This window comes from Rhinolophus hipposideros (assembly GCF_964194185.1).
Source record: "Rhinolophus hipposideros genome assembly, chromosome: 23".
NCBI lineage: Eukaryota > Metazoa > Chordata > Mammalia > Chiroptera > Rhinolophidae > Rhinolophus > Rhinolophus hipposideros.
In genome coordinates this window covers 3,996,118-4,021,517 of record NC_138069.1, presented here as the reverse complement: position 1 = coordinate 4,021,517, position 25,400 = coordinate 3,996,118, and the positions used below count along the sequence as shown (strand labels likewise).

Here is a 25,400-nt window from a genome sequence, read left to right as displayed (position 1 = left end):
ACAGAGAACAAATCTCTCTGGTGGGGTGATGCAGGGAAGCAAGGGCTCTAATAAATACTAAAAATTATAATCCAAGGAAACTTTCCTGAAATTAAAAAAAATAAATAAATCAAACTACCCATTGAAAGAGCATTCTATCCCTGAGACTACCAAGGTAGAAAAATGAACACCAATATATATTCTAGTAAAATTACTGCTTTTTACAGGGAAAAAAACTTCTGACCATCTAGGCAGATAGCAGATAACCAATAAAGGAAAGAAAACTAGACTGTCATCAAGCCTATAGCAAAACTGGAGTAACATACTCAAGATACTTAAGGGAAGAACGGGACGCAAGGGTTTTACATTTAACTAAACTGACTTTCAAATATAAAGGACACAAACCAGTTGGCAACATGGAAGAAATTCAGAGAATATTGTTCCCATGAGCCCATTCTTAAGAAACAGCTAGAGAACAAGCTCGCAGAAAAACAAAATGGTCAGGCAGAAAAACTGTGGGAGACACTGAATATAGTTACTTGCAAAACTAGGTCTAAATGGGGATTTATGCAGTTTAAATGGGAACGTTGATAGTAGGTAACGGATATATACTCTGATGATACAGATAGAGTACAACTATTTGATGCTGGGGAGGGGGGTGGTATACAGTTTGACTTCTCTCAGTACTCAAATTGGTAGTATTTTCAGTATTGTTATTCTGAAGACAGTCATGGGTATAATGTGGGATGTAGCAAATAAGTAATTATGGGATATTCTAATTCCATCATCCCACGTGTCTGAGAACTAGGACTCTCAGTATTAAAGGAAACACAGACACAACTATAAAAAAAGGTTAACTAAAATCCCTGTTTTTCTGAATTTAAATAGAAAACAATCAGTATATTTTCATCAAATTTTTAACTTTAACAATACATTTTTATGTCTTTATCATATAAATATGCATATATTATTTATAAGTATATCACATCTTTTCATCATAAATGTATGACCACATACATTATTTCCCAGCTCCGTCCACTGAAGACCTAGAAAAAATGACCACCCAGTAGCAATGGGTATCCCTAGCAACAGATATGGTTTTGAAATAGCATTTCCAACTAAAAAACAAAAGATTTCTTGGAAAAAATGACATATTCCAATTTTGAAGCAGGAAATAAACAAGATGAGCCAAGAAAAACTTGCCGTACCAGATAGCAGGGAAACTACTAAAGACAACTAGGGTTCTGTCAGAGAACTCAGAAGTCATTTTAAGCAGCTCTCCCATTAGCCAACAACAGGACAATTTAAGCATCAAAATAAGAGTAATAATTACAATTCATAACATTTGTTTGAAATGCAAGTGTTTAAAAATACTAGTTAATAATGTACTTTAAAAAACCCAACTGGCCACCCTCAAAGGACAATGGTTTGTCCTGGAAACTAGCAAATAAAAGAAAAGAAACAAGCATTCTTTTCTGCCTTTCCTATGTAAACAGTAGATTGGGTAATTGATTAGTAAATGAGGGAAAGTGTCTCTTTACAGATGCAGCTCACCTAATGGAAAAGAAAGGAGAGAATCAGACTCTCACTATTTTGCAACCCTCAAAGAATTAAATGGCTCTGGGCACTGAATATCAGTAGAAAAGAAGGCATTCACAGAAGTATGCCGTCTCCTGAAACTAAAGCACAATACCTCCTACACAGCACCACCTTCAGCTCTGTCAGACTTTAAACCTGAGTCTGACCCAGCCTCTGCACTGCTGTGCAGGGGGAGAAACATGCTGAATTGCAAGAGTATCTATCATCAGTTAGCAAAGGACAGCCAGCAGGGAACCGACTCAAAAGATACATCGTGGGGGAAAAAAAAAAAAAAAAAAAAAAAGGATGGAGGGGAACCTGTAAATTAAGACAAACCAAATAAAAAGGGGGGAGGGGCTAAACCATAACGCTTGGTATACATAATCTGGTGTTAAAACTCTAAGTAAATAAAGGAAGTGACTACCATGAAAGTCAGGATAATGGTTACTTGGAGCAGGATGGGTGTTGGGACTGTCTGTGGCATGTGGAGGGGATTCTGAGGTAGGTGCAAAGCTTCTAATTTTTGACCTGGGTAGTGGTTACAAGGCTTCTGGCCTTATAATAACTCATTAACATATTTGTCTGCATGGTTTTCTTTATGTTTCATTTTACAATAAAAAAGGCTTTCTTAAAAGTAACATGATTAAGCCGCTTGGCTTACCTGTTTACCTGCAGATGGCACAAGGAACTGAGCATCCACCCCCTTGGACCAGGGAGCACAGGAGGTAACTGCGGGTCCAGGATCAAAATGACCTCAGACCCCCTAAACTTTGTATCAAAGGGTCTTAAGGAACTAATGCCACAGCATATACAGGAAATAATGGTCTCAGTATAAAATGATTCGGCCTTGACAATCTCTAAACATAGGGGCTTATGGATTAAGGACCGACTTAGACAATGAAGGGACGTTCCCAATCGTGCTTTGTTAACTGCAACGTCCTGGTGCAGAGACCGAGTCAGCCACAGTCTCTCCTCCTTTAAGCCTGGAAGAGATCAGACTATTTGTTAAGATCCTTGCTCTAGAGCAGGGGTGTCAAAATTGCGGCCCGCGGGCCAACTGTGGTCCACAATCCATTGTTAATTGGCCCGCAGCAAATTCCAAAAATATATTTAGTTTATTTAAATAAACCAGGTGAGGCAATACATACTTCACCTCGAGTGAGTGGCCCAGCTGTTTGTGTATTTTACCGCATATGGCCCTTGGTGAAAAATGCTGAAAAAAGTTTGGACACCCCTGCTCTAGAGGAACCTCCTCTCTTCCTTCCCATCTTGTATATAGATTGGTTCCCAAAGTTCAGAGCAAGTAGGAAAGAAACAGTGACTTAAAATCTCACTTGCGTGAGTATTTTCAAACTTATCCTGATGTTGCAAGAAAGAGGAAACTTCTCTACAAGCAAAGAATTTGTAATTCAAAAACTGCTGGAAAAGAGAAAATATAGTTAAATACCAGTCTTGCAGAAATTAAAAGGGCAAGGTGGGAAGGACTGCCTGTGCTTTCAAGGTAACTAGTAAATGAGAGCAGATTTCTCTTTGGGCTCCCCTGACCCGGAAAGTCAAATTAACAGAAGGGAAGAAGAAAACTTTCACTCCCTACCACACCTACTTTATGAAACTGAACTCACTTAATTAAGGCTAGCACTCTAAAACTCCGGAGAGGGAAAATGAGAGGCCCATGTGGGAAGCAACCTCTAGTAAGGCTGCAGGGGAGTGTAGGTTTACTCGCTCATTAGGTTAACCAGAAAGTTTGAGCTGACAAGGCAGGAATATTATTGTCATTACCTCCTTTCTGCTTCCTGTGGAGCCCTTTTCTACCTAACCTGGCAGTTATATTTTTGTCTACTAGTAATTTATACTAGTACACTCCCTTCTTCTCACTCCCGAATAGGCTGTCAGCTCCAGAATGATGGGGCTGTGCCTTTTCACTTGTACATCTTCCATACGCCTGCCACAGCAGCTGGCAAAATAAATGTTTTACGCATAGCACATGCTCAGTATGTCTGTTCCATTACATTAAAAATCAATCAAGGGCAGAAGGAAGAGAAAACTTGCTCTGTATTATTTCAGGAAGGCATGCAGAGGTATATTAGGCCAACAAAACTTCTTTAGCACTGGCTGCCTTCAGAAGTAGTAGTGTCCCTTCACCTTTGAAATATTAAAAAAAGGCTGCATGCCCACTGGCAGCAAACTTGGGGCTATCCTCCATGGCTCTGGGGGTCATATATACCTTGAAAAATGCTAGACTGCATTAAAGGTAGGAGGGAACTTTGAGAACTGCTTCAAACTCATAAGATTTTGTGTTTCTGAAATAAGGCTGTCCTCAGAAATTCAGACTGAAAAAAGCTAATGAAGGAGAAACAAATCTATCCCAGAACTTGTACTACTGTGTTTCCCCCAAAATAAAACCTAACCGGAAAATAAGCCCTAGCATGATTTTTCAGGAGGACGTCCCCTGAACATAAGCCCTAATGCGTCTTTTGGAGCAAACCTTAATGTAAGACCCAGTCTTATTTTCGGGGAAACATGGTAGAATGAGCATGTCCCACCCCACCGGAAATCTGTAATTTGATAATGCAAAAGCTCAATCCTACTTTATCAGAGAATTAAGGACCAAAACAAACCTTTGCACTCTAGGCACTTCACATTATTTCCATTTCATCCTTGACAGTATTATCCCCATTTTATAAAAGGACACTGATAACTGAGAGCATAAATAATGAATGGGTTTTGAACTTTGAGTCAAATCATATTCTTTCCACTGGACCTTCCTGCTTCTAAGATAAATTAGCACTGGTAAAACACAACATTGCTTCTTTTATGAGCTGGCATTAGAAAACATAATTTTCTACCTTATCTTAATGTTTATACCATAAATTCATGCTTGCATGTCTTACCACTTATTTCAAGCTCTGCCCAATGTGATTTCTTTCCATTCGCTGCTTCCTCAGAAGACATAATTGTGTACATCCTCCGAGGGTCAGGGGGCTCGTATTTTTCTTTGGGCATGCCTATTGAAATAAGAAAAGACACCAATCAGTATTATGAAGAATCAAATAACCGAAAACAACATCTTTTTAAAAAGTAGACACCTATATTATGATCTCTAAATACTACATCCCACTAAAAAGAGCTAAGAGCTCCTTGGAGAAATGGAGGATTGAACAAATTAATTGTTAAAAAACATTTCTGAGAATCAGACAAATTTGAAAACATACAGGACTTTTTGTTCATTTCTCTTCTAGTTTTTAAAAATCCTTATAAACACATTCTGAAATATTTAGGTGGAATAAAACTTCACTATCTTGCATATTTCCCCAAACTTCTTGCACCGGTCTCACTTCACCTTATTGGTTTGCATGAACCATAACCCACTTTAACCAACTCTCCACCTACTCTGGATAGCCACACAGCTGAATTAAACACAGCTGGAGAAAAACCTAGCACCATGTGAATTTTAAGTGGGCCATTAGCAACCACTTACCTTAGATCGACTCTTTTCGCTCACTAGAAATTATACTCGAAATTCTCCTAGTCCCTCCTGCATGACTTCTCTCTTCAAATCTCAAACACCCACTCCTCTATCTTCCCTCTCTTCTATTTTCTCGTGAAAACAGAAACCCCAAGAGGCCTTTCTATGAACTCTGACCTATGCCCATCTATACTCTTATTAGGGACAAAATGCCTGCCCTCTCGGCACTTAATTCAACCCCGTGACGTTGCCCATTCAAGGACATTCCTCGGCAAATCTCTCAAACATCAACATTTCCCTCCACACTGGACCTTTACCTTCAGTATACATTATTTCCTCCATTAAAAAACAGTCTCGATCCCATTTCCCCCTCCATCTACCACGCTATTTTCTCTCATTCTCTTTACAAGCAAGAAAAACTCAGAAGAGCTTGTCTACAGTCTCCTAGTCCTCTTCTCCCAGTTAAACCCATTCAAATCAGTATATGTTTTTAACATTCCACCAAAACCGGTCAAGAAGAAAACCAGTGACCTTATGTTGTTATACCTGAGGTCACTGCTTAGACATCCTTTTAACGTGTCCTATGGTCAATATTTGACGCAGATGACCACTCCCTCCTAGACATACAGTACTTATTTCACTTGGCTTCCAGGATACCTTTCCTCTTGGGTTTCCTCTTAATCTCTCTCTCTCTAGATTTAGTCTTTTGCTAGTTCTTCCCGCAGAGTTGGAATTCACTCCATTTTACTAAGAGAAACCTGAAGCCCAAAAAGATTTAACCAGTGTTACAAAGCTGGGAGTAGCAGAATCAGGCTTTGAATGTGTCTAACGAAAAGGTAAAGCTACTTTTTAAGTGAAATAAGCCAATCACGAAAAGATAAAAACTGTATCATTCCACTTATATGAGGTACTGGGAATAGTGAAAAGCACAGAGACAGAAAGCAGCATGGAGGTTGCCAGGGGCTGGGGGAGGGACATGGAGAGTTAGTGTTGAATGGGTTAGAGTGGGGCATCCAAACTTTTTTCAACGTTTTTCATCAAGGACCATATGCGGTAAAATACACAAACAGCCGGTCCACTCACTTGAGGGGAAGTACGTATTGCCTCACCTGGTTTATTTAAGTAAACTAAATATATTTTTGGAATTTGCTGCGGGCCAATTAACAATGGATCCTGGGCCGCAGTTGGCCCGCGGGCCACAGTTTGGACAGCCCTGGGTTAGAGTTTCGGTTCTGTAAGGAAAGTTACAGCGGAGGATGGTGGTGCTGACTGCACAACACTGCGAACGGACTTAGTAACACGGAGCACTGCACTTAAAGATGGTTAAGATGCTAAGTTTTATGTTATGCACATCTTTCCCACAACAACAAAAAAACTGGAAAAATATTCAAGTTACTTTCTTTATGCTATGCTGCCTCCCGACTGATGGAAGTCGAGTTATTTTTCAAACACAGAAATGGGCTTTGACCACGCAGTCAAAACACAGGAGGTAAGTCATCCTAAAAAGCTGCTTGAAAAAAGAATACAAATGGTGAGAATCATCTGCACAAGAAATAGCACATCTATTTCTTGTTTTGTTAAATATTGATTTAAAAACGGCCCTCTTATGCCAATTTCTTCAGAACAGAAATATGACTGAAGTTTACAGACCGATACAAAATCCCTAACACAGAGAGCTAGACAGTCAAGCACTGTTCCTGTTCTGTCTAGAAGACAATCGGTGAAGCATATGTTCATTCGGAACGATATGAACACACCAGTAACAACCGAGAGAATATAAAATGCTGCGTAAGGCTACCAGACTTCGATAACATCCCTTAAGATCACCCAAATGCCATGATTCTGACCCGGTTCTATTTAGAAAACCACCAGATCTTCACTGGCTTTTCCAAACAGGATTTAACAATGGTAAGAAATCGCTCTGTCCAGCTGAGATTAGTGTTCCGGTCCTATTAATTATTAATCAGTTTGACTTGTTAGTGAAAGTTCAGAAGTCTGATTTACAAATCTCACGTGAGCTTAGTTAGGCTGAATCAATATCCAGAGTTTGATCACACCTCAGAGAATCAGTAACGGTGCTACGGAACTAAGAAATCTGAAAACCAGGTCCTGGACCGGGGTTCATTCCATCCAAGGGTCAGGATTTCTGCCCTGGAAGCCAACCACTCCCTTTCTTTGTTTTTCAGAACATAAGATGGGCTGTCTTAAAATTTAAGAGATAGGTCACTGCTCTAACCTCGAAAGCAGTGAGATCTTCTCTATTTCCCAAATCCCTGAGGATTAGGCAGTGTGGGAGGGCGGGGGGATGACAGAATAAAAGAAATGGTAACAAACTGGACAGTCAAGCTCTTTTGAGGAACAACGAGAGAAGCACAACCCCACCCATTTTCCCGGAAGTCCAACAAAACCTAGCATTGGAGACTAGGTAGAGTAAAGGATGTAAGAATACATTCAATTTAGGATTTCCCCCAAAGCTTTGAAATCAACAAAGCAGATCTTGCTCTCTAAAAAAATACAGTTTGTTACTGCAGATTATCAATAAAGGAATAAACGGTTTCCAAAACAGACTTGAAAACTGTCAAGGAGAATTACAAGAAACATTTTAAAAATAGTTAGGCCAGCGTCAGCAAGGATCTAGTCCGTCTCGCGCTCCTCCATTCCAGCGCCACACGTCACTACTGGTGCTGGCAGCACAAACTGCATCCTTGTGCTACTACACGCCAGAGAAACTGTTTTCATTACTTTAGAATAATTACTTACCTTAAAGAAACATAGGACATTACTTACTTACCAGCAAAGAGAGGTATGCTTTTATAATTAAACATTTCGTGAAATGGCTTAAAAATATGGCACTATGATTATCCTGGGAAAGTTAGTGTTGCAAAGCAGAATTACAAACCATAACACAAGGAATAACAAGACTGTCCTGGAACATTTAAACCAAGGGTGACCTAACTACATACCATAAACTTCGAAAAACTGCTGTCTAGATCAGGGAAAAACTGTAGGAATCCATAGTCTGTATGCACAATTTCAGAACCGCTGTGTGTGTGTATGTGTGTGTGTGTGTGTGTACACACTGATATGACACAGTGAAAGGACAGTGACAGGATTCATAGGGATTTATCAGAATCTACAGTAAAGAGAAAAGAAGTCAGACGAGAACAACTAAGGAAGCAGACTGGAATGAAGACATCCACAAAGGCCCAGTGAAAAAAGTTACAGCCCCCCGCTCCCATAACCCCAAATAGACTAATAGTTCCCTAGTTACAGACCTTAAATTAAAACGATTTTAACCATCCTCTGGCTACAAGTAGAAATAGCTGCTGGAGACAGGAGCATAAGGAAAGGGGATGACAGCCTCTGGTCTATTTTTTCTGTCAGGAAATAAAATTTATGCTCAATCAAAATTGGGGACAAATATCTGAATCCACGCCATGGGAAAAGGATATGTAATCTCAAACACCAGTGCTGAAATTACCAACCATAAATTGCCACAGCCAACAGGTATGCCTGCTTCTTCCCCAGCCCATCTGTACTTAACCTTTAAAATGTCTCTGTGAGGAAACCCAGAGCTGCCTAAGAACTCACCCAAAACGTAACTGAACAAAAAGCAAGTCAACAAAGAGCACCCAATGTCGAACACAACACACAGACACACACAGCACGACTATACAAAAAAAGAAAAAAATTACACAAAAAGGCTTCTCATGCTTAAAGAAGTTAAAATGAAACTCATAAAAACTGCAAGTAAAGAAGTATGAGACAAGACAAACTGAGATAAAAAGGTAGAGTGTAGACCTAATAGGAAGAAAATGAGTATTTGAAATTAGAATCTCTAAAACAAGGTTGAGGTAAAAAAGGCAAGTCACAGAAGAATGCATAGATGTAATTCCTACTAACACGAAAGGCAAAAATAGGCAAAATTAAACAAACATGTTTTTATGGAAAGAAAAAAAAGCAAAGAAATAACTAGCATAATATCTAAGCCAGTAATTACCTAACCTGTATCTCAGCAAATCTACCATTCGGTATTTACCCAAGAGAAATAACGATGTATGTCCACAACAAGGCATTTGTATAAAACTAATGTCCATCGACAGTGAAAGGATAATCAAGCCATGATATAACCACATAACTGACTATGCTTAGCAATATGAATGAACTATTGATACATATGCACATATATACAGGAATCTCAAATTATCCTGAATGAAAAAGATCCCAAAGAGATTCCATTTACATGATGTGTACTGGTAATCCACCTTATGGGGAGTGATGAACATATCTGATATCTTAAACGGGGTGTGGTTTATAGTGATATATAATCATCAAAACCCAAACTGTACATTTAAGGTCCATACATTCTATTTTATGTAAATTTTACCTCAACTGAAAAATATTCTATACTCAAACACCTGGTCAAGTGTGAAGACTAACAAAAGGGCATTTTCAGACAAGCAATTACTAAGGAAACATACGACCCATGTACTTTTCCTATATAATTACTCATTTAGCATTATTTATGACCAAAAATACAACCTACCTAAACAACCATCAACAGGAACCTAGTGTTGCATCAGTCCCTGTGCAGCCATACTATGGAAAAGCATGCAGTTGTGAAAAGAATGTGCAGTAAGCCACCTGGTACTGTACTGAATTACTTCACATTGCAGAATTAAGCAAATAAATACTTATGTTGATGTTAACAACCTAGATTTTCAAGGTAAGAAAACATTTCTAAATCAAGGAAATTAAATGAAAACACCAACACTAGAACTGACTTGAGAATATCAATATAAACTCAAGATTTTTGTTTCTAAGTAGCCACTGAAGTGTTCTAGAAGCAATGTTACCTCTGGAATAATACCTCCCAATCCTTGACTTGGATAAAGTTCTTTGCAAAATGGCCAATTACAAGCTTGGGACAGGAATTGTATAAAATGAGGCTGGGACATCCTTTAATGACAAAAAGCTAAGTCTAATGGGGTCATCATGATGGGACACGATACAGGAGCCAACTAGAAGGGGTCCTCACTGGCCAAAGTTGTGACAATTTCAACACAAAACATCAATTATAATGGAAATGAAATACATTGAATCAGTAAAAATTTATGGATAACATGATCGTTATCTAGTGCTGCAGAAAACAGAGCTGGCAGTGATCTAAAAGATGGATTGGCAGCAGAGGAAAAGATCGCAATAATCAAGGGAAGAAGAAAGCAAGAGTGGGGAAAGGGAGAGCTGAGGGGGAGGGAGGAAAGAGGGGTGGGGAAGGGAAGGCCATGGGCACAAATCAGCCACAATTGTGGTAGCTATTAAACTGAGGAAACTGGTAACTAAAAAGAAAGCTTTAAGGGTTTATCCTTTCAGCAGGCACTATATTTCAGAGCAATCAAACAGCCCCAGTTGAAGGAAAAGTCCTGCCTTACAAAAGAGTGACAGCTAATAAATGAAGAATGATAGAATTAAAAACAACAAAAGTAACAGCATTTTGTAATTCCCACTGACTCCCTTTTAAGGATTACAAACTGGGTTCCGACCATTAGATTAATCACTGGCACTGGCTAATGCTAAGGTACCACCACCCAGATGGTTTTCTGACCATAAGGTGGAAAGTGTTTAAGGGAGAAATAAATTGTTCCCTTCTTCATCAATCTTTCCAACTGCTACCTGGGGCAGGTCCAGGTAGTGGGTCTCCTGATGTGAGGCGGTATGAAGTACCCATGAACAACGTAACTTGAATTAAGAACTAGACAAACAGGCCTGATGACAACGAAGAAGCAATCAGACAGAATGAGAACGCGGGACTCTGTAGGAAATTGGTCTGCCTTCAACAAGCTAGTGTCAGGACTATTCTACATTGGAAGAGAATTAAGAAATATAATCAGATGCAACGAATGGTCCCTATATAGGATTCACAAATCAGCCATAAAGGACATTTTGTGGACAGCTTGAGAAACACTTAATATTTAGCTCATATTTACAATATTAATGAATAATTATGCAATCATGCTAGTTTGGTCATGTACAAAAATGTTTCTTGTTGAAAGGTACTCTGAAGCTAAATAATTTATTTTAATTCTATCGGCCAGATTTTTTTCAAGGGAAATAAGGATGAGTCACAGCCAATCTCAACTGACAAGATAAAATGCTAAATTAAACACCTCTCTTCCTTAACATGCTTTTCACATTTTCTCCTCCATTCTTTGTGCTTTACTTCTTTCGCAAACGTTAAAGACACAAAAAGAAGTGGGGCAGAGGGAAGGAAGGAAGGAGGGAGGAGGGATGCAAGAGCTGTGTGCAGAAAGACGCTTTCATTGGACTGGCCAGGCTCCTCAGAGCGGCAAGTCAGGGCATGTATGAAAACGCAGTGACACTAACCTTGGTGCCAATTTACTTCTCCCAAATCCAATTTTTCACTAGGTCTTATCCCATTTTTCACTAAATCTGACTGATTTTTTTACATCTTCCAGGATTTCTAACCTTCGCCATTTTCAAAGTGACTTAAATTAATTTAGACCCCCCGCATTTCCAGGTTCAACTATTAAACGATTTCCTCTACATCTATCTTCCTGATCAATGCCTGCTCAAGTCACTCTCCTGCTTAAAAACCTAAGATGGCTCCAGCCACCCTATAAAGTCCTAAATTAATTAGTGCAAACCTACTTCTAAGATATAGTCTTTCAATCCGAGCTAATGCCATTACCAAAGACAACCTGCACCCTAAATTCCTCCTGGCCCTTCAAGTTAACTCAGGTCCCCGAGGGCCTCTGCAGCCCTCCAAAGCCACAAGCTCACAAACCCCCCCTCCCTCCCCACAGTCAGACACTTACTACAGCACCTACCCCTCCCCCCACCCCAGTCTTTATCTCCCAGTGTCTTGTGCGGGTCCTAGCACATTACAGTAATGAACGGGTCTAAACACTCTTCCTTCATGACCCAGAATCAGGTTTTCATAGAAGAAAAAGCAAGAAAAATCATAAAGCAATTCAAAACATCTGAAACATGCTTCCTTGACTAGCTTGCACTACAGTCCCTAAGTAGTTTTTATAGCCTCAATGCAGTCAAGATGCTTGACATCGCACTTAAAACTCAAATCATCCTGACTCTCAATGTTATTACATTTGTTTTCTATCCCCACAATTGGCTAATTAAAAAGTTTACACGGATGATAAACATCATTTAGGACCTGTCCTTAGTGGCAAAATGTCTATCACTAGTGCCCTTGTGGCAAAACAAACAAGAATAAAAAACCTCTGCAAACTTGAATCCTAACTGCGGATTTGGGGATTTCAAGGCTACTATTACAATAGATAATGATACAATGGCAGATACCCTACAACTCATTACAATCTCTCTAAGCAAGGTATTTCAACAGGAGGGATAGAATAAAAAGCTAGTAAAGTAAAATAAACAAGGTATTAGAAAGATCTTACTAAAAAGTGGAACTCATCTTGGTCTTCAAACCTGCCTCTCCTATGATCTCCACTGTTTCCCAGGGCAGACTCTGCACTTTACTTCCCAGATCTCTCTCTCCCCCACTCTGCCTTCGTTCCCTGAGCTCTCACCTGACCCACTCTCACAGCCTCAGACCCATGCTCTCTCTTCTACTCTCCCCCACTCTGAAGCAGCCCAGATTCTGTCCACAGTGATCTCCTAAAAACACAGCTCCTTACCTCATGGAACTGAAAATCCCACATCCCCTTTTCACCTGTGTACCCCTGAAATCTAACACTGCAGCTGACACAAAAGCAGCTCAGATACAGGAACTAACTGAATAGAGGAAACCTGGGCTCTTTTACAAAACAAATAAGGTGTATTTATAACCTGCCCTTGGTGCCTCTCCAGTCCCCACATCTGCTCTCCTAGATTCCCACTCACCCTCAGCCACACGGCTTCTGCCTGAAATGTCCGACCTCGCCCTCCCCCCAAACCTTAGGGGCTCCGGTAATCTTTCAAATGCCAACTCAAATATCCAACTTAATCAAAAAGGTCTTTGCTTCCCTATCCCACCCAACAAAGGAGTTTATCTTTCCCTGCTTTGAGTTCTTCTGAACCTTGAAGATAATTTCTACTGTTACATTCTTTAACCCCACCTTAATTTTTTATACATATCTCACCTACTCTAATACAGGCGCCTTGCACTTCTATTTTACATATTTTTATATCTTCAGAGCTTGGTATTCAGTGAATAGTTATAACAACTCAAAGGAAGAAGCTGTGATAGTAAAAAAAAAAGTAAACATTTGTAAGAAACAAGTGTACCATGTTTCCCCCAAAATAGGACCTACCCTGAAAATAAGCCCCAGTTAAGATCATCAGCCAGACCAATGCATTTAGTACATGATGACGATGTTCCAGAAGATGACATGACTGTATTTGAATAAATGTAGATTGTTGTACATGAAAACATAAGACATCCCCTGAAAATACACCCTAATGCGACTTTTGGAGCAAAAATTAATATAAGACGCAGTCTTATTCTCAGGGAAACACGGTGCTAACAAAAGCAGTGCCGGTCGTACCAGGAATAAAAACCAATAGCTAGGCGTCTAACCTTGAAGGCAAAATCTAGAGCAGGGGTGTCCAAACTGCGGCCCGCAATCCATTGTTAATTGGCGCGCAGCAAATTCCAAAAATATGTTTAGTTTACTTAAATAAACCAGGTGAGGCAATACGTACTTCACCTCGAGTGAGTGGCCCGGCTGTTTGTGTATTTTACCGCATGTGGCCCTTGGTGAAAAACGTTCAAAAAAGCTTGGACACCCCTAATCTAGAGAAACCAGACAGAAAGGACCTTAGTGACGAAAGGCTGAGAATACGGGTCCTAGGATAGCCTGGGATACAAAACAAGGGACAAACTTAAAGGTTAAACTGTATAAACGCCATCGCAGTGACAACCCTCAAAGACACGAGGGAACCGCCAGGCTGTATCCCTGCCTAGCCTGTGACAGGGCAGCACCCACCACCTGGCAGACCTATTGGGCCCTTGACAGGCCTTAACCTCATTTGAACCCACAGGACTCCCGCAAGTAAATGCTATGATTCTCCTTATAGGAAGAAAGGGAGGTCCAGAGATTGGGTAATGAGTAACTTGCCTGAGGTCACAGAGATACTAGCGCCAGAGCTATGATTTGAATCCAAGTCTGATCCAAAAGTCTGTTCTTTCAACCACTACGCAATAATTTACCTGATTAGCTCAATTTAATTCTCATAGCAAGCCATGAGGTAGATGCTATCCTCATTTTATTTCAGGCGGGGAAACTGAGACCTCCGAAGTAGTAGAGCTGGGATTGGAATGTGGGACAATCTCGCTGCAAATCTGTAGTCTACTACACCACTGCCTCCCACAACCCTCTAGGATCCTGTTATTGATAAAACCAAGATTTCACGTTCATTCTCCCAAAATTAAACGGCTGAGGCCACGAGCCCTCGTCTCCTCCTGAGATGATCATCTTTTCCAAGCTATTCTCCACCTGTACTCTCCCCAACTCTGCCTAATATTCTAAGACAGCCAGACTTCAAACTATTATCTCAGGGCCCTTATACACTCAAAAATTAACGAGCACCTCAAAGAGCTTTCACTTCTGGGGGTATGTCTATCGATATCATAGTAGAAATTAGAAATAAGAAATTTTAAAATATTTGTTAACCCATTAAATAAATCTATCGCATGTTAAACATTTTTATGAAAAGTAACTATTCTGAAAAACAAAGTAAAATTTCATGAGCACAGTGACATAGTCTTACATTTTTGCAAATTTCTTTAATGTCTGACAGACTAGAAGACAACTGTATTTGCATATCTGCTCTGAATTCATTCTGATCAGATATTACACATTGTTAGCCTCTGGAAAACTACTATACACTCTTAAGAGAGTAAGAATGAAAAAGGCAAATAACATCTTAGTAATATTTCTAAGAACTTAAGGTTTCTTAAGGTAGCCACTTGCCCCTCCCCGCAAAAATCTCATACACAATTTCCTTAAATCCTTTTTTCAAGGAGTACAAAAATAAGTTTCAGTCCAAATTGGTTTAACTAAAATTTCCAATCAATAAGACGTCTGCAAAAACAGATTTTTAGATTATAGTAAAATATTCCTCCAAACAGAGCTAAATAGCAGATGTAGCAGTCAACACAAGCTCTAAAAAGGAAAGACTGGCACACCCATCTGCACCCACCATGCCCAGCCCATAATGGACAGCCCCTAACTGTCCATATTATTAGACCGCTATTCAGTGCAGTTCCTACCATGTGTCTGCATCCAATGACATGAGTGAGTATAAAACACAGTCGGAAGAAAGCACACGGTATACTGCAACAACCACAATTCTGAAGTTCCAAAATGCTCAAATTTCATTCAACCCAGTAACTCAAAACAACCATAAAGGGACACCAAGTATAGGTCATCTACAAATTCCACCTCAAAATAAATACAAATATTAGCTTAGAAATTTTAATTTCTATATTTTAGGTCAAATATAAAGCATAGAGAAACATACACACACACACACAAGATTTGTGATCGAATCAGCAAAGCGGAGTGCCCACTAACATGCAGGATATTAAGTCAAAACCATGATTTGTGTGGTGAAACCAAGATTAGAATGGTTAGGGAGGCCATGGATCCTAAATCTGCTCCTTCACGTGAGACAAGCAACAACAACCTTATTTGCAGCTTCAGCACCAAATGATGGCTGACAGAAATCTTTTCATTTCTTTTTGTTTGGCCAGATTTTCCCATAATCTATTTGCTCCTCCATCTCACAATGAATCATATTCTAGCTACCACTATCCAGTGGGAATTTTGGCCTTTTGAGGGATTCAACATTTATTCTCGTTGCTAATTCATGTATGCAATCACTTGGGAGATTCGTACATACTAGTTCTGACGCATTAATCCCTTTCCCCCCTAAAACCAAGAAAGAAAATTCATGAAATGCTGAGCTTACAAATGATCGAGATGCCTTTAAAAACACTAGAATACTGCTTGAAAGCTACTGAGTGAGGTTTTCGATTTGGAAAGAAATCGACAACAAATGTGTTCAAGAGTTCTGCTTTGCATGGCTTCTGATGGCAGATGTGCAAGTGACTGCCTTTTCCTAAAATAATGAGATGCTTTAATACTGGATTTTGGACCAGCAAGAACAGTATTCCTACATGGACTCATGGCTTTTGATCCATAACCAAAAAGAGAATCACAGGTATTAAGATTCTACCTCTATTATGTCGACATGGTCAGCTACTATTGCAAGTAGTTATAAATGTGTGGCAACCACTGCGTCTCCCTGTATTATCAAATCTCTATCAAAGGTCCACTCCAAGCCACAGCACGATGTGTGTGTGTGTCAGGAGAGAAGAGCGGGGAGTACAGTGTCATTAAGAACACAAACCAGAGTCAAAAAAAAGCTAAAGTTTCCTCAGTTATAAAATGGTATCTACCTTACAATTTTGGGGTGAGGATTAAATGAAATAATGCATGTAATGTAGTGCCTATCACATCATTGGCATTCAACAAAATTATTTTTTCCTTCTGTGACTATCTGTGACTAAGTCTGAGTTTCTGTAAGTTTCCCTAAAATTAGAAACCAAATGACAATTTTTTAGATGTCCCCCAAAAACTATAGTTTCACTTTCAACAAGTTTAGGTGCAAATGTGTAAAGGAAGCTATTAGTCTAAAACATGGCAATGAGCTTCATCAGATATTGCTTTATGATCCTGCAATGTTTACATACAACTATACACAATTTTTAGGGAAGAAAAGATTTTGTACCCCAAAGAGCTGAGTGCAAATATTCTGACTTAATTTTAAAAAATCTTCATTTCTGTTTTGTCTTTAATTATCAGGGACTCGTAATATCTTCTTTAGTCTATCTTCCCACACCCCTCACTCAAAATCTGCCTACTTTAAAAAAATCTGTATGTAGCCTCTTGATGTATCTAGAGACTCAGCAGTAATCCTCTTTCTGGATACAAAGACCGGTGCTTAATTTTTGTTTTGTTACATCATGTTTACTTTTTGAGTATATGTTTGTAGCAAATACTCTGGAAATTACTATGCTTGACATTCCGTCTTTGCTACTGTGTTCTACATTTAAACTGTATCAAATATTTAACTGAACTTTGGGCTGTTGAGCACAATGCAAGTAAAACCTAGTACAGGGAACATGAAAAAGTAGATTTTAGTCTTCTAGTAACTGAAGACAAAATTCTAACAAGGTGATTTTACATCAGATAATCTCTACCTCCAGCAAGGAAGAATTTACTGTTTTTGAAGTCACATGAAATTCCACAAATAATTTTACGTGACCAAATAAAAAGTGAATCATTTCAACCAACATATCAGGGAAAAGTATAAAGTGTACATATAATATATATTAGGAATTTATTCCTAAGTTTTGGACTTAAAGCAAACATAAGGGCTGACAACTAACATAATAGGTGCCTACCTTCTCTGGACTCTGTCTCCTCTTTAAACTATTACCCCTTTTCCTTCTCTTCCCCTTTAAACATTTCCAAACAGCAGTCTACCACCTTTTTCATTTTAACCTCCCCATTGCTCCCAGCCCAAACTACAATGTGACATCTACTTCTCTGGTCCCAGAAAAATTCGCGCTGCTCACATTCACCTAACTGCCCTCTCAATCCATTCTCCCAGCTCATCCTCCCCTAAACCTAAGCACCATCTGTCACCACTGAAAACTCCCTCCTTCTGAGCGCTCTTATCTCCCTCCCTTAGAACCTTCGCCCCGTTGCTTTCTCCCCTTCTCCCACCTCTTTACTGCCATCCTGTCTGAAACTAAAGGCTGGCTGTTCCTACGGGTGCCCCCTCAGTCCTCTCCTCTTCTTAAATTAACCTGTGGTCCATGAGTAAGTTTCACACTTGTGTGCATACTTCTCTTCAACTGGATCCAGAATTCTCAAGTGATTCTCAAGTGGGGATCCATCTCCCCCAAAATGGTGAAAAGCATTTGTTCACACACTCTTCCTAAGTGATCTCCTAAATCCAAAACCAACTACGTAATGACCAAATGCATAACCCCCCCCCCCCCGCCCCAACCACTCCCTGGTCCAGACACTCATCAGATGTACCCACCCAAATATCCGACAGATACATCAAACTTAGAATCAAAATCATACTTTTCCACTTTCCTTGCCTAAATCTGCTCTTGGTCCTCTTTTACCCAAGTTAAATCATACCAATAGTTCCCCAAGCTAAAGAACTTCTGAATCATACTCAGCTCCTTCCTATTTTTAGAGCTGGTGGTATCTTTCATATTTATCCTATGCCTTTCCAGCGCCTACGCTGATGTCCTTGACCTCTCACAAGGAGTCGAGTGAATTCTGACCCGTTTCCTAACCCCTGCGTGTCTCCTGAACCTAAACACTCAATGGATTCCTCCATTATATGTAGATGGAAGTCCCAACATTTTAAGAACAAGCCTGACTATTCACCCCTCTGTTCCTCACATCCTTGCGTCCTGTTTTATACCCCAAGTTGTACGTAACATGACTTTGCACAGGCTGTTCCTTCTCCTCCTAATGCCCTACTCACCCTTCAAAAGTCAGCTCCAGGACCTCTGAGATGATTCCTTCAAGTTTCCCAAGCAGAAGTTAGCTGCCCTTTCCTTAGCATGCCCCAAATGCTCTGTATATTCCTCATCATTACATAACCTGACGAGGGCTTTACTGGTTCATCGGACTCGCTCTATACCACTCTAAACCCACATGGGACAAAGACCATGAGACGCATAAGGACAGCAAATCTATACATGGTGACGGACACACGGGTGTGAGAGGACTTTTGGAAGTGAGGTTTACAGCACTATTTCAAAGTGCTGTATTCAAGTACAATCAGGTCTGCTTTATCAGTTGTGCTGAAAATGTGGATTTGTTCCAATGTGATTGATAAATTAGGGAATTTGAGCATAACTCAAAATTTCCAATTGCTTATGTGTAATTATCTGTGAAAAACACTGGATGAAGGTAAAACACTGCACCCCAATGAATGGAGCTGTGTGGAAACATACAACACACACACACACACCTCAAATATCTACCAGCTACATCAGTTCAGCGTGTTATGAGACACATTCACCCACATCTGGTGTCATAACATTCCCTCTGAGTTCAGGTAAATCTTCCACCACTTCACAACAACTCACAAGCAGCAACCCTTCTTATGCCCATTTCCACAAGCAAACCAGGTCTTTTTCAAGGAAAATTCTACACATTGTAGCATTTATATATTGTTTAACCATTTAACATGTAAAACTGTGCTGCTATTTTTATCAGGTTCCTTTTTTACAAATAAGTCACTGACTTTTTACTGCAATTTTACATAGCATGATTTTTAGGAACCCACATGCTGCCTTACAGCAGCACTGACTACCGAGTGCTTAGCCTTTTTAGAAAATTTCAGTATTCTAACCAGCACGCTACTGGAGAGAAAACTGCCTTCCCCCCAAAGTTCATGAAATGTTTATAACCCGTATCTCAACAGACCATCAGGGTCATCATAACCTTTCAGCTTGGTGGCTCTCGCTTCTGGTGAGCAGAGGGTTGATTTTTCTACTTTAAGTTCCACAGTCTGCCTAAGCCTAACTCAGAAGAAACTTTCACATGTACGATTTTATGGGTTTCATTGTTTTGACTCCTTTAACTTCTTCCAAAACATCCTGGCATTTGTATTTTAAATTACCCCGTATTACAGAGCAATTGGGCAGAGCCCTCAAGCTCAATATAAAGGGACCAGACACAAGATACTATATATCCGAGTTAAAAATAGATTCAGAACCACCCGCTCCACACTATCTCGAATGTGACTTTTATATGTAGGGCCTCGGCTCAATCCTCCACACTGACGACAGTGATCTTTAAATCACCTTATGCCCCCACTAAAAATATTTTGGCTCCCTGCTTTTCTATAGGATAAAGATATAAACCTCACTTTTAGCTTAGCAAGCAGGGTCTTTCAAATCTAGGCCAGACATACTTTTTTGCAGGTTCATCTCTAGTCAGTCTCCCTATTCCACTAACATCTCACCATTGACCTCACCCCAACACTTGGCACCTCAGTGCACCCATGGTTCCTTCTGCTTGAAATGACCCCCTCTCCCCAGGTGGACAAACACCTTTTCTCTGTTATTTTCTATAAACTGCTTCCACACCTTGAACAAATTCAACCATTTTCTCTTCTATTCTCCCACAGAACTTGGTACACCTACTAAGCCTATAAACTACACCAAGGCAGAAACTTGAGTATTATTCCGTTTTGAATTCTCAGGGCCCAGCATAACTATTCCTCAATATGTAACTTAAGTAATCAAGAAAATATAAAGAGATGAGGGACTAAGATTAAGGCAGCCTAAATGAGTCCCCATCTTAGATGCAAAGGACCTTCTCCTCTTTAATTACTACATCAAATACCAAAATATAGTGCATTTCATGGTACTCTAATGCACACAGGCTATGCATACAGTAAGTTTTACAGTTTAATTTATTCAACATTTCTTAATTTCACATACATAGTGTTTTGTTAATCACACTGTCGTAAAATGGCTACCTTCCTAAAATGAGCAGCAGTTAAGATGAAAAAGTACATGGATAAAAGATTTTGTGGAAGCTAAGGATTTGAAAATTAAAACTGGAACTTTCCCAAGATGATAACATTAAGTTCCAACCACAACAAAAGTGTAATTAATAGCATTACATACCCACAAATCCAAGTCTTTCTTTTCTCCATTAGAGTATGTTCTTAGCTGAGCCTATTTAGACTTTTCCAAAGTGATAAACACTTTAAAAGCAGAGCTTTCCCCAGTGTGCCTTGCACATGGAAAAAGTACAAGTGTGCTGAAGATGTCGGCGCCCTCACCCTCAGCTGTGAGTAGTCTTTGGGCCTTTATTCCCGTTTGCGTTACATGTATTAACCTTTCCTGTTGCATTATATAAAAAAGGTGTATGCTTTAAAGAATATAATAAGGCCAATATGGGTATAGCACGATGCCTAAGTATTAACCAAAGCGCGTATTTATAAACTACAGGTAGAGGAGGCAGATTCCTACATCACCTTTATTTGTTGTCAGGATCGAGTTCTATAACCACCCTCATCTCTTTAAAAGAAACTAGTCTGAAGTTTCCCAATAACAGTACTCTGCCCCCAAGATTTAAGAAACCTGAAGATACCTACGAAATCAAACAGACATTTAAAAGGGCTTCTTCATTTACATTACCACTGATCAAGACACCACTGTCATGTTCACCTACTGAGAACTGACCAGACTCAATTACCTCAAGTAACTTCAATCCATTAAAACACCCTCTGCCATCCCTAAAGAACTATACTCCCCAGCAATTACATCACATTCTCATTTGCTCTCACATTCATACACAACCTGGTCCCTCTTAACTGTAGTATGTTTGGGCCAGTCACTTTAACCTTCTAGGTCTTTCCTCTTCAGCACCTACTCAAATATTTTGTTTAAAGCAAGTTGACTGGACTAGATCACTGGTCTAAAAATATGAAGCAATTTTTATTCTAAAAGTCATGACATTCTAAAGACAGTGACAACTGCTGACAGCAATTACCAAAAAAAGTCTTCGAAACCTTGACCAACGGCTGTATCAGCTCCTACAGCCTACAAAACTCGTTTGGAATGGTAAATCCCAATCAGTGTATTGTGAAAAACACAAAGTGTTATTACATGCCATTTTATTTTTCACTTCCTCTCCAAAATTCTCTTCTCTCCAAAATTAAATTCCCAGAAACAAGGAAGCAAGAAGATTCCGCAGTAGCACTAATAGGACAATCCACCTGGAAAACAGGTAAATATGGGGACTCAAATTCAAGCAGATTATTGAAACAACGTCAGCTTTAACACAATAACAAACAATAGCAAATCCAGGAAGGTCCAGCAAGATGACCATTCACAATGTTGTCATTTGCAGTAACAGTTAAATAAAAGGGTTACCGGCGTTAGTTAGCAGGCGCTTTGGGGAAGGTGGAGGAAAAGAGGCAAAGAAAAAAGTTTTCGTGTTGTGGAGGGAGGGAGAGAAGGAACTCCGGTTACCGGAGAAAACAGCTTCACGCCACTAGAACGACTCCGAGTCCTTACCTTAGCAATACCATAAATCTTTTCATTCGGTGCTAAGCGATTCTTTAACCATGTCATTCCCACCCACTCCCCCCAAATCCGCGTTAAACCGAACTGTAAACACTTCTGGGGGAGGGGGTAAACAGCCGGCTTCCCGCTTTGCGAGGTTCCACGCTCCGCAGCGCGCAAGCCCACAGCCACTCCTCCAAAGTTGCCACCCATCCCGGCCGCGAGTCTCGGACAGCGACCCGCCTCCGCCCGGGGACCGAGCCGGGGTCCGAGGGCCGGCGCGCCCCCGCCGCGGGCCTGCGCGCCGCCGCGCCCGCCGTCAATCAACGCCCCCCACCCCCGGCGCGGCGTGGGCGAGCGAGTCCCGGCGCGGCGTGATCGCAACGTATCTCGGGGCCCCAACAGCCGCCAACTCAGCCCACTGCGGGCCGCCGCTCGCCAGGCTCAAGTTGCCCGCTCCCCGCGTGCCCCGGGGGCACGACCGAGCGGGGCCCGCGAACAGCCAGCTGCCCGGCGGGCTCGGGCCGTCTCGCTCACCTCTCGGGGTGCGCAGACCTCCGCCGCCGCTGCCGCCTCCTCCCTGTGAGTGCAGCGGGGTCTGACCTGTGGAACCACCATACCAGTCCCGCCCGCTGCCGCAGCGCCGCCGCCGCCTCGGCCGCCGCTCTTTGTTCCCCCTCCGAGCGCCACCGCCTCAGCCGCCCGTCTCAGCTGCCCCGACCGGCCGCCACTATGCCCTCCCGCCCTCTCGGGCCCCGGCCTCGCCCTCCTCGCTGTGCCCGCCGCCGCCTTCGCCTCCGCGCCGCCGACGCCGCCGCCACCGACGCCGCCGCCTCCTCCTCCGCGCCCCCCTCGCTTTCATTGAAAGCAAACAAGCATCATGGCGGCGGCCGCCGTCCCCCAGCCAGCGAGCGCCCCGACCGCCGCCGCCTCTCCAACATCCCGGCCGCCCATTGGCCGCCGCCACCGGGCGCAACCATTCGGCTCCGGGGGGTCTCTCCCTGCACGCCGCTGCCCCAGGCCCCGCCCCTCCACCCCCGCCCTTGGGGACGGTGGTCCGGCCCGGCGCGCTCCCGGCCCTCCCTCCCGCTCCTCTTCCCGCTCTCTTCATTCCCGTCCTGCCCGTCGCTTCTCTTTTTTCCTCATTTTAACGGCTGCTCTGTTTGTCATCCAGTTCTCTTTTATTTGTCTCGGGCTGTTCACTTTCGTCTCCTCTCTTCCCTCTTTTTCTTTGATCTTCCTCCCCTCCGCTTTGCCTGTCAATCACATGGAAACGTGGACTAGCTCTCAGACTTTTGACCTTAGCCAGTATCTTGATTTGCCTAAAGATGAGACATTCAGTCGTGAACAGACATAGGAGTTTTCTTCCGTCAAATATGCTGAAAAACTTACTTAATGGCGCGTTTCGCTCCATTAATGGTCATTCAGTCCAGTAAATTGAGGGACGGTGTGCGCGGTGGGATTCTAGCTGGAGTAATGGTCGGCATGTGCGTCCAGACGCCGAGGCGGTCTGTTCGGGGGGGACCGAAGGCGGGGACCGAAGGCGAGCCGAGGAAAGACGGACCGGCCGCTGATGGGGTGACACCTTGACTCACATGGTCAGGCAGAGAGATGCATCAGGCCCCACTCTGCGCTGAGCCAGCTCACGGTGGGGAGGCAAGAGAAACACCCAACAGACTTAAAATGCAGTAGAGGGGCCGACGCCATGGGAAAAGTGAGGGAAAAGGAGTAGCCCTCCACGCACCTTCATGGCTAACTAGGATGCGCTCCTCCCTGAGATATCAACCCTGAAGAAGGAAAAGTGAAATGGGTTCTGGTGAGTAGCAGTAGCGGTAAAGTAAGACACCCCCACCAAAGGCTGCCTTGGGCTAGAGTATACCGAAATGGGTGGCTGCTGTTGGGGCAAAGGTAGAGCTGGAAGAGCAAGGGAAAGATTGAGGGACAGAGGCTGCTGAGGTTCTGTGCTTGTCTCTCCCCAGCATGGCCTTGGGATGGTCCCTGCCTGCCATTTTCCTGGAAATCAACATGACAGCCCAGTCTTCTAGTGCCATAGGACGCTGGACAAGAACAGGGCAGCAGGGATTAGGGGTTGGAAAGAGCAAGTGCAGACTGACCGGCTGCCTATGGGCGTCCCTCCATATCCTCTAAACCCAGGCCACTGAGTCTGGCGTTAGGCAACCTGCTGTATATCCAGCTGGCCCTCTGCCTCCATGTGAGTGCTGTGCCCTGGCAACCTGTGCTCCAGCCGGACAGAGGAGTCCTTTTTTTATAATTCAGCTGCCCAGAGGGAGCTACTGTTTGTGATTGGCACAATATATATGGTGGACAGGAATTCCAGCTGCATAACAAAAAACTCAGTGGCGTAAAACAAGTTTATTATAGCTCATGATAGACATTATAGCTGTGCCCAGATAGACAATTCTGCTGGTCTCACTTGGGCTCTCATGCCTCTAGTGAGATGGTGGCTGGGGGATGGATGTCTGGCACCTTGGTGCCCCCAGTGAGGTCTTTTTCTGTGTCGTGTTTCATCCTCAGCTATTCTTTGTGGTTTCTCTCTCCGGCAGGAGATCTTGGACATCTTGAATGGCAATCCAGGGCTCCACGAGGGAGCAAGTAGAAGCTGCCAGGCCTTCTGAAGAATGTCACTTCAGGACTCTGTTAGTCATAGCATCAGAGCCCAGTCCAGATTCAAGAGGAGAGGACATAAGCAACACAGGAGCTGCATGTATGTACAGGGAGGGACAGAGTTTTGAGTGGCCATCTGATAGATTGGGGGTACCCACAGGGAGAGTACCAGTGGTGGCCCTGCCTGTGCATGTCGTGTTCTTTCTGAATATCTGAAGAAAACCCTAGCAAAGCCTCCCACCTTTGCAGATCCAAATCGTGTCTTTCATGTGAGCCAAGACTTCCCATTGCATTGTTATAAAACCCCAACTCAAGTAGACTTTTTGCTGAAAGAGGTCATTTACATATTCAGGTGTCGCATAACTGAAAAGTTCAGGCATAATAAGATGCCATCCAGAACAATCTCACCCCTCCACCTTTCACTTTGCTCTCCTCCCCACTGGCTTCTTCACACAGGCTGTGTAGCCAGGCAGGAGAGATGGCCACTAGGACAGGAAAGCGTAGATTCTACCAGCTTCTTCTCTTGAGTAGAGAGTATTTCTTTCCTCATCGTTCTAGCAAGGACCCAGGGCAGCTCTCACTGGCCTGACCAGAGCTCTGTTCTTACCCCCTGCAGCCAGGTGTGAGGTCAGCCCTGCATGAAGC

At 42.1% G+C, this 25,400-nt stretch overlaps 1 protein-coding gene across 9 annotated transcripts in view; it reads right to left on the bottom strand.

Moving 5' to 3' along the window:
- Positions 1-22,929, bottom strand: part of CNOT6 (CCR4-NOT transcription complex subunit 6) — a 54,649-nt gene extending 31,720 nt beyond the window's left edge. For 2 of the 9 annotated variants that reach the window (XM_081035857.1, XM_081035863.1), the window contains exons 1-2: positions 22,143-22,304; positions 4,449-4,562 (exon numbers count right to left, since the gene is read on the bottom strand). In XM_081035857.1, the coding sequence (XP_080891983.1) occupies positions 4,449-4,560 (112 nt within the window). In that variant the 5' untranslated portion in view covers positions 4,561-4,562; positions 22,143-22,304. Of the gene's footprint in view, positions 1-4,448; positions 4,685-5,569; positions 5,596-6,419; positions 7,988-21,731; positions 21,842-22,142; positions 22,305-22,667 lie in introns of those variants that run through there. The other 7 variants (XM_081035862.1, XM_081035855.1, XM_081035856.1 and 4 more) reach the window with 7 other exon arrangements.
- Between the last annotated feature and the right edge of the window lie 2,471 nt (positions 22,930-25,400).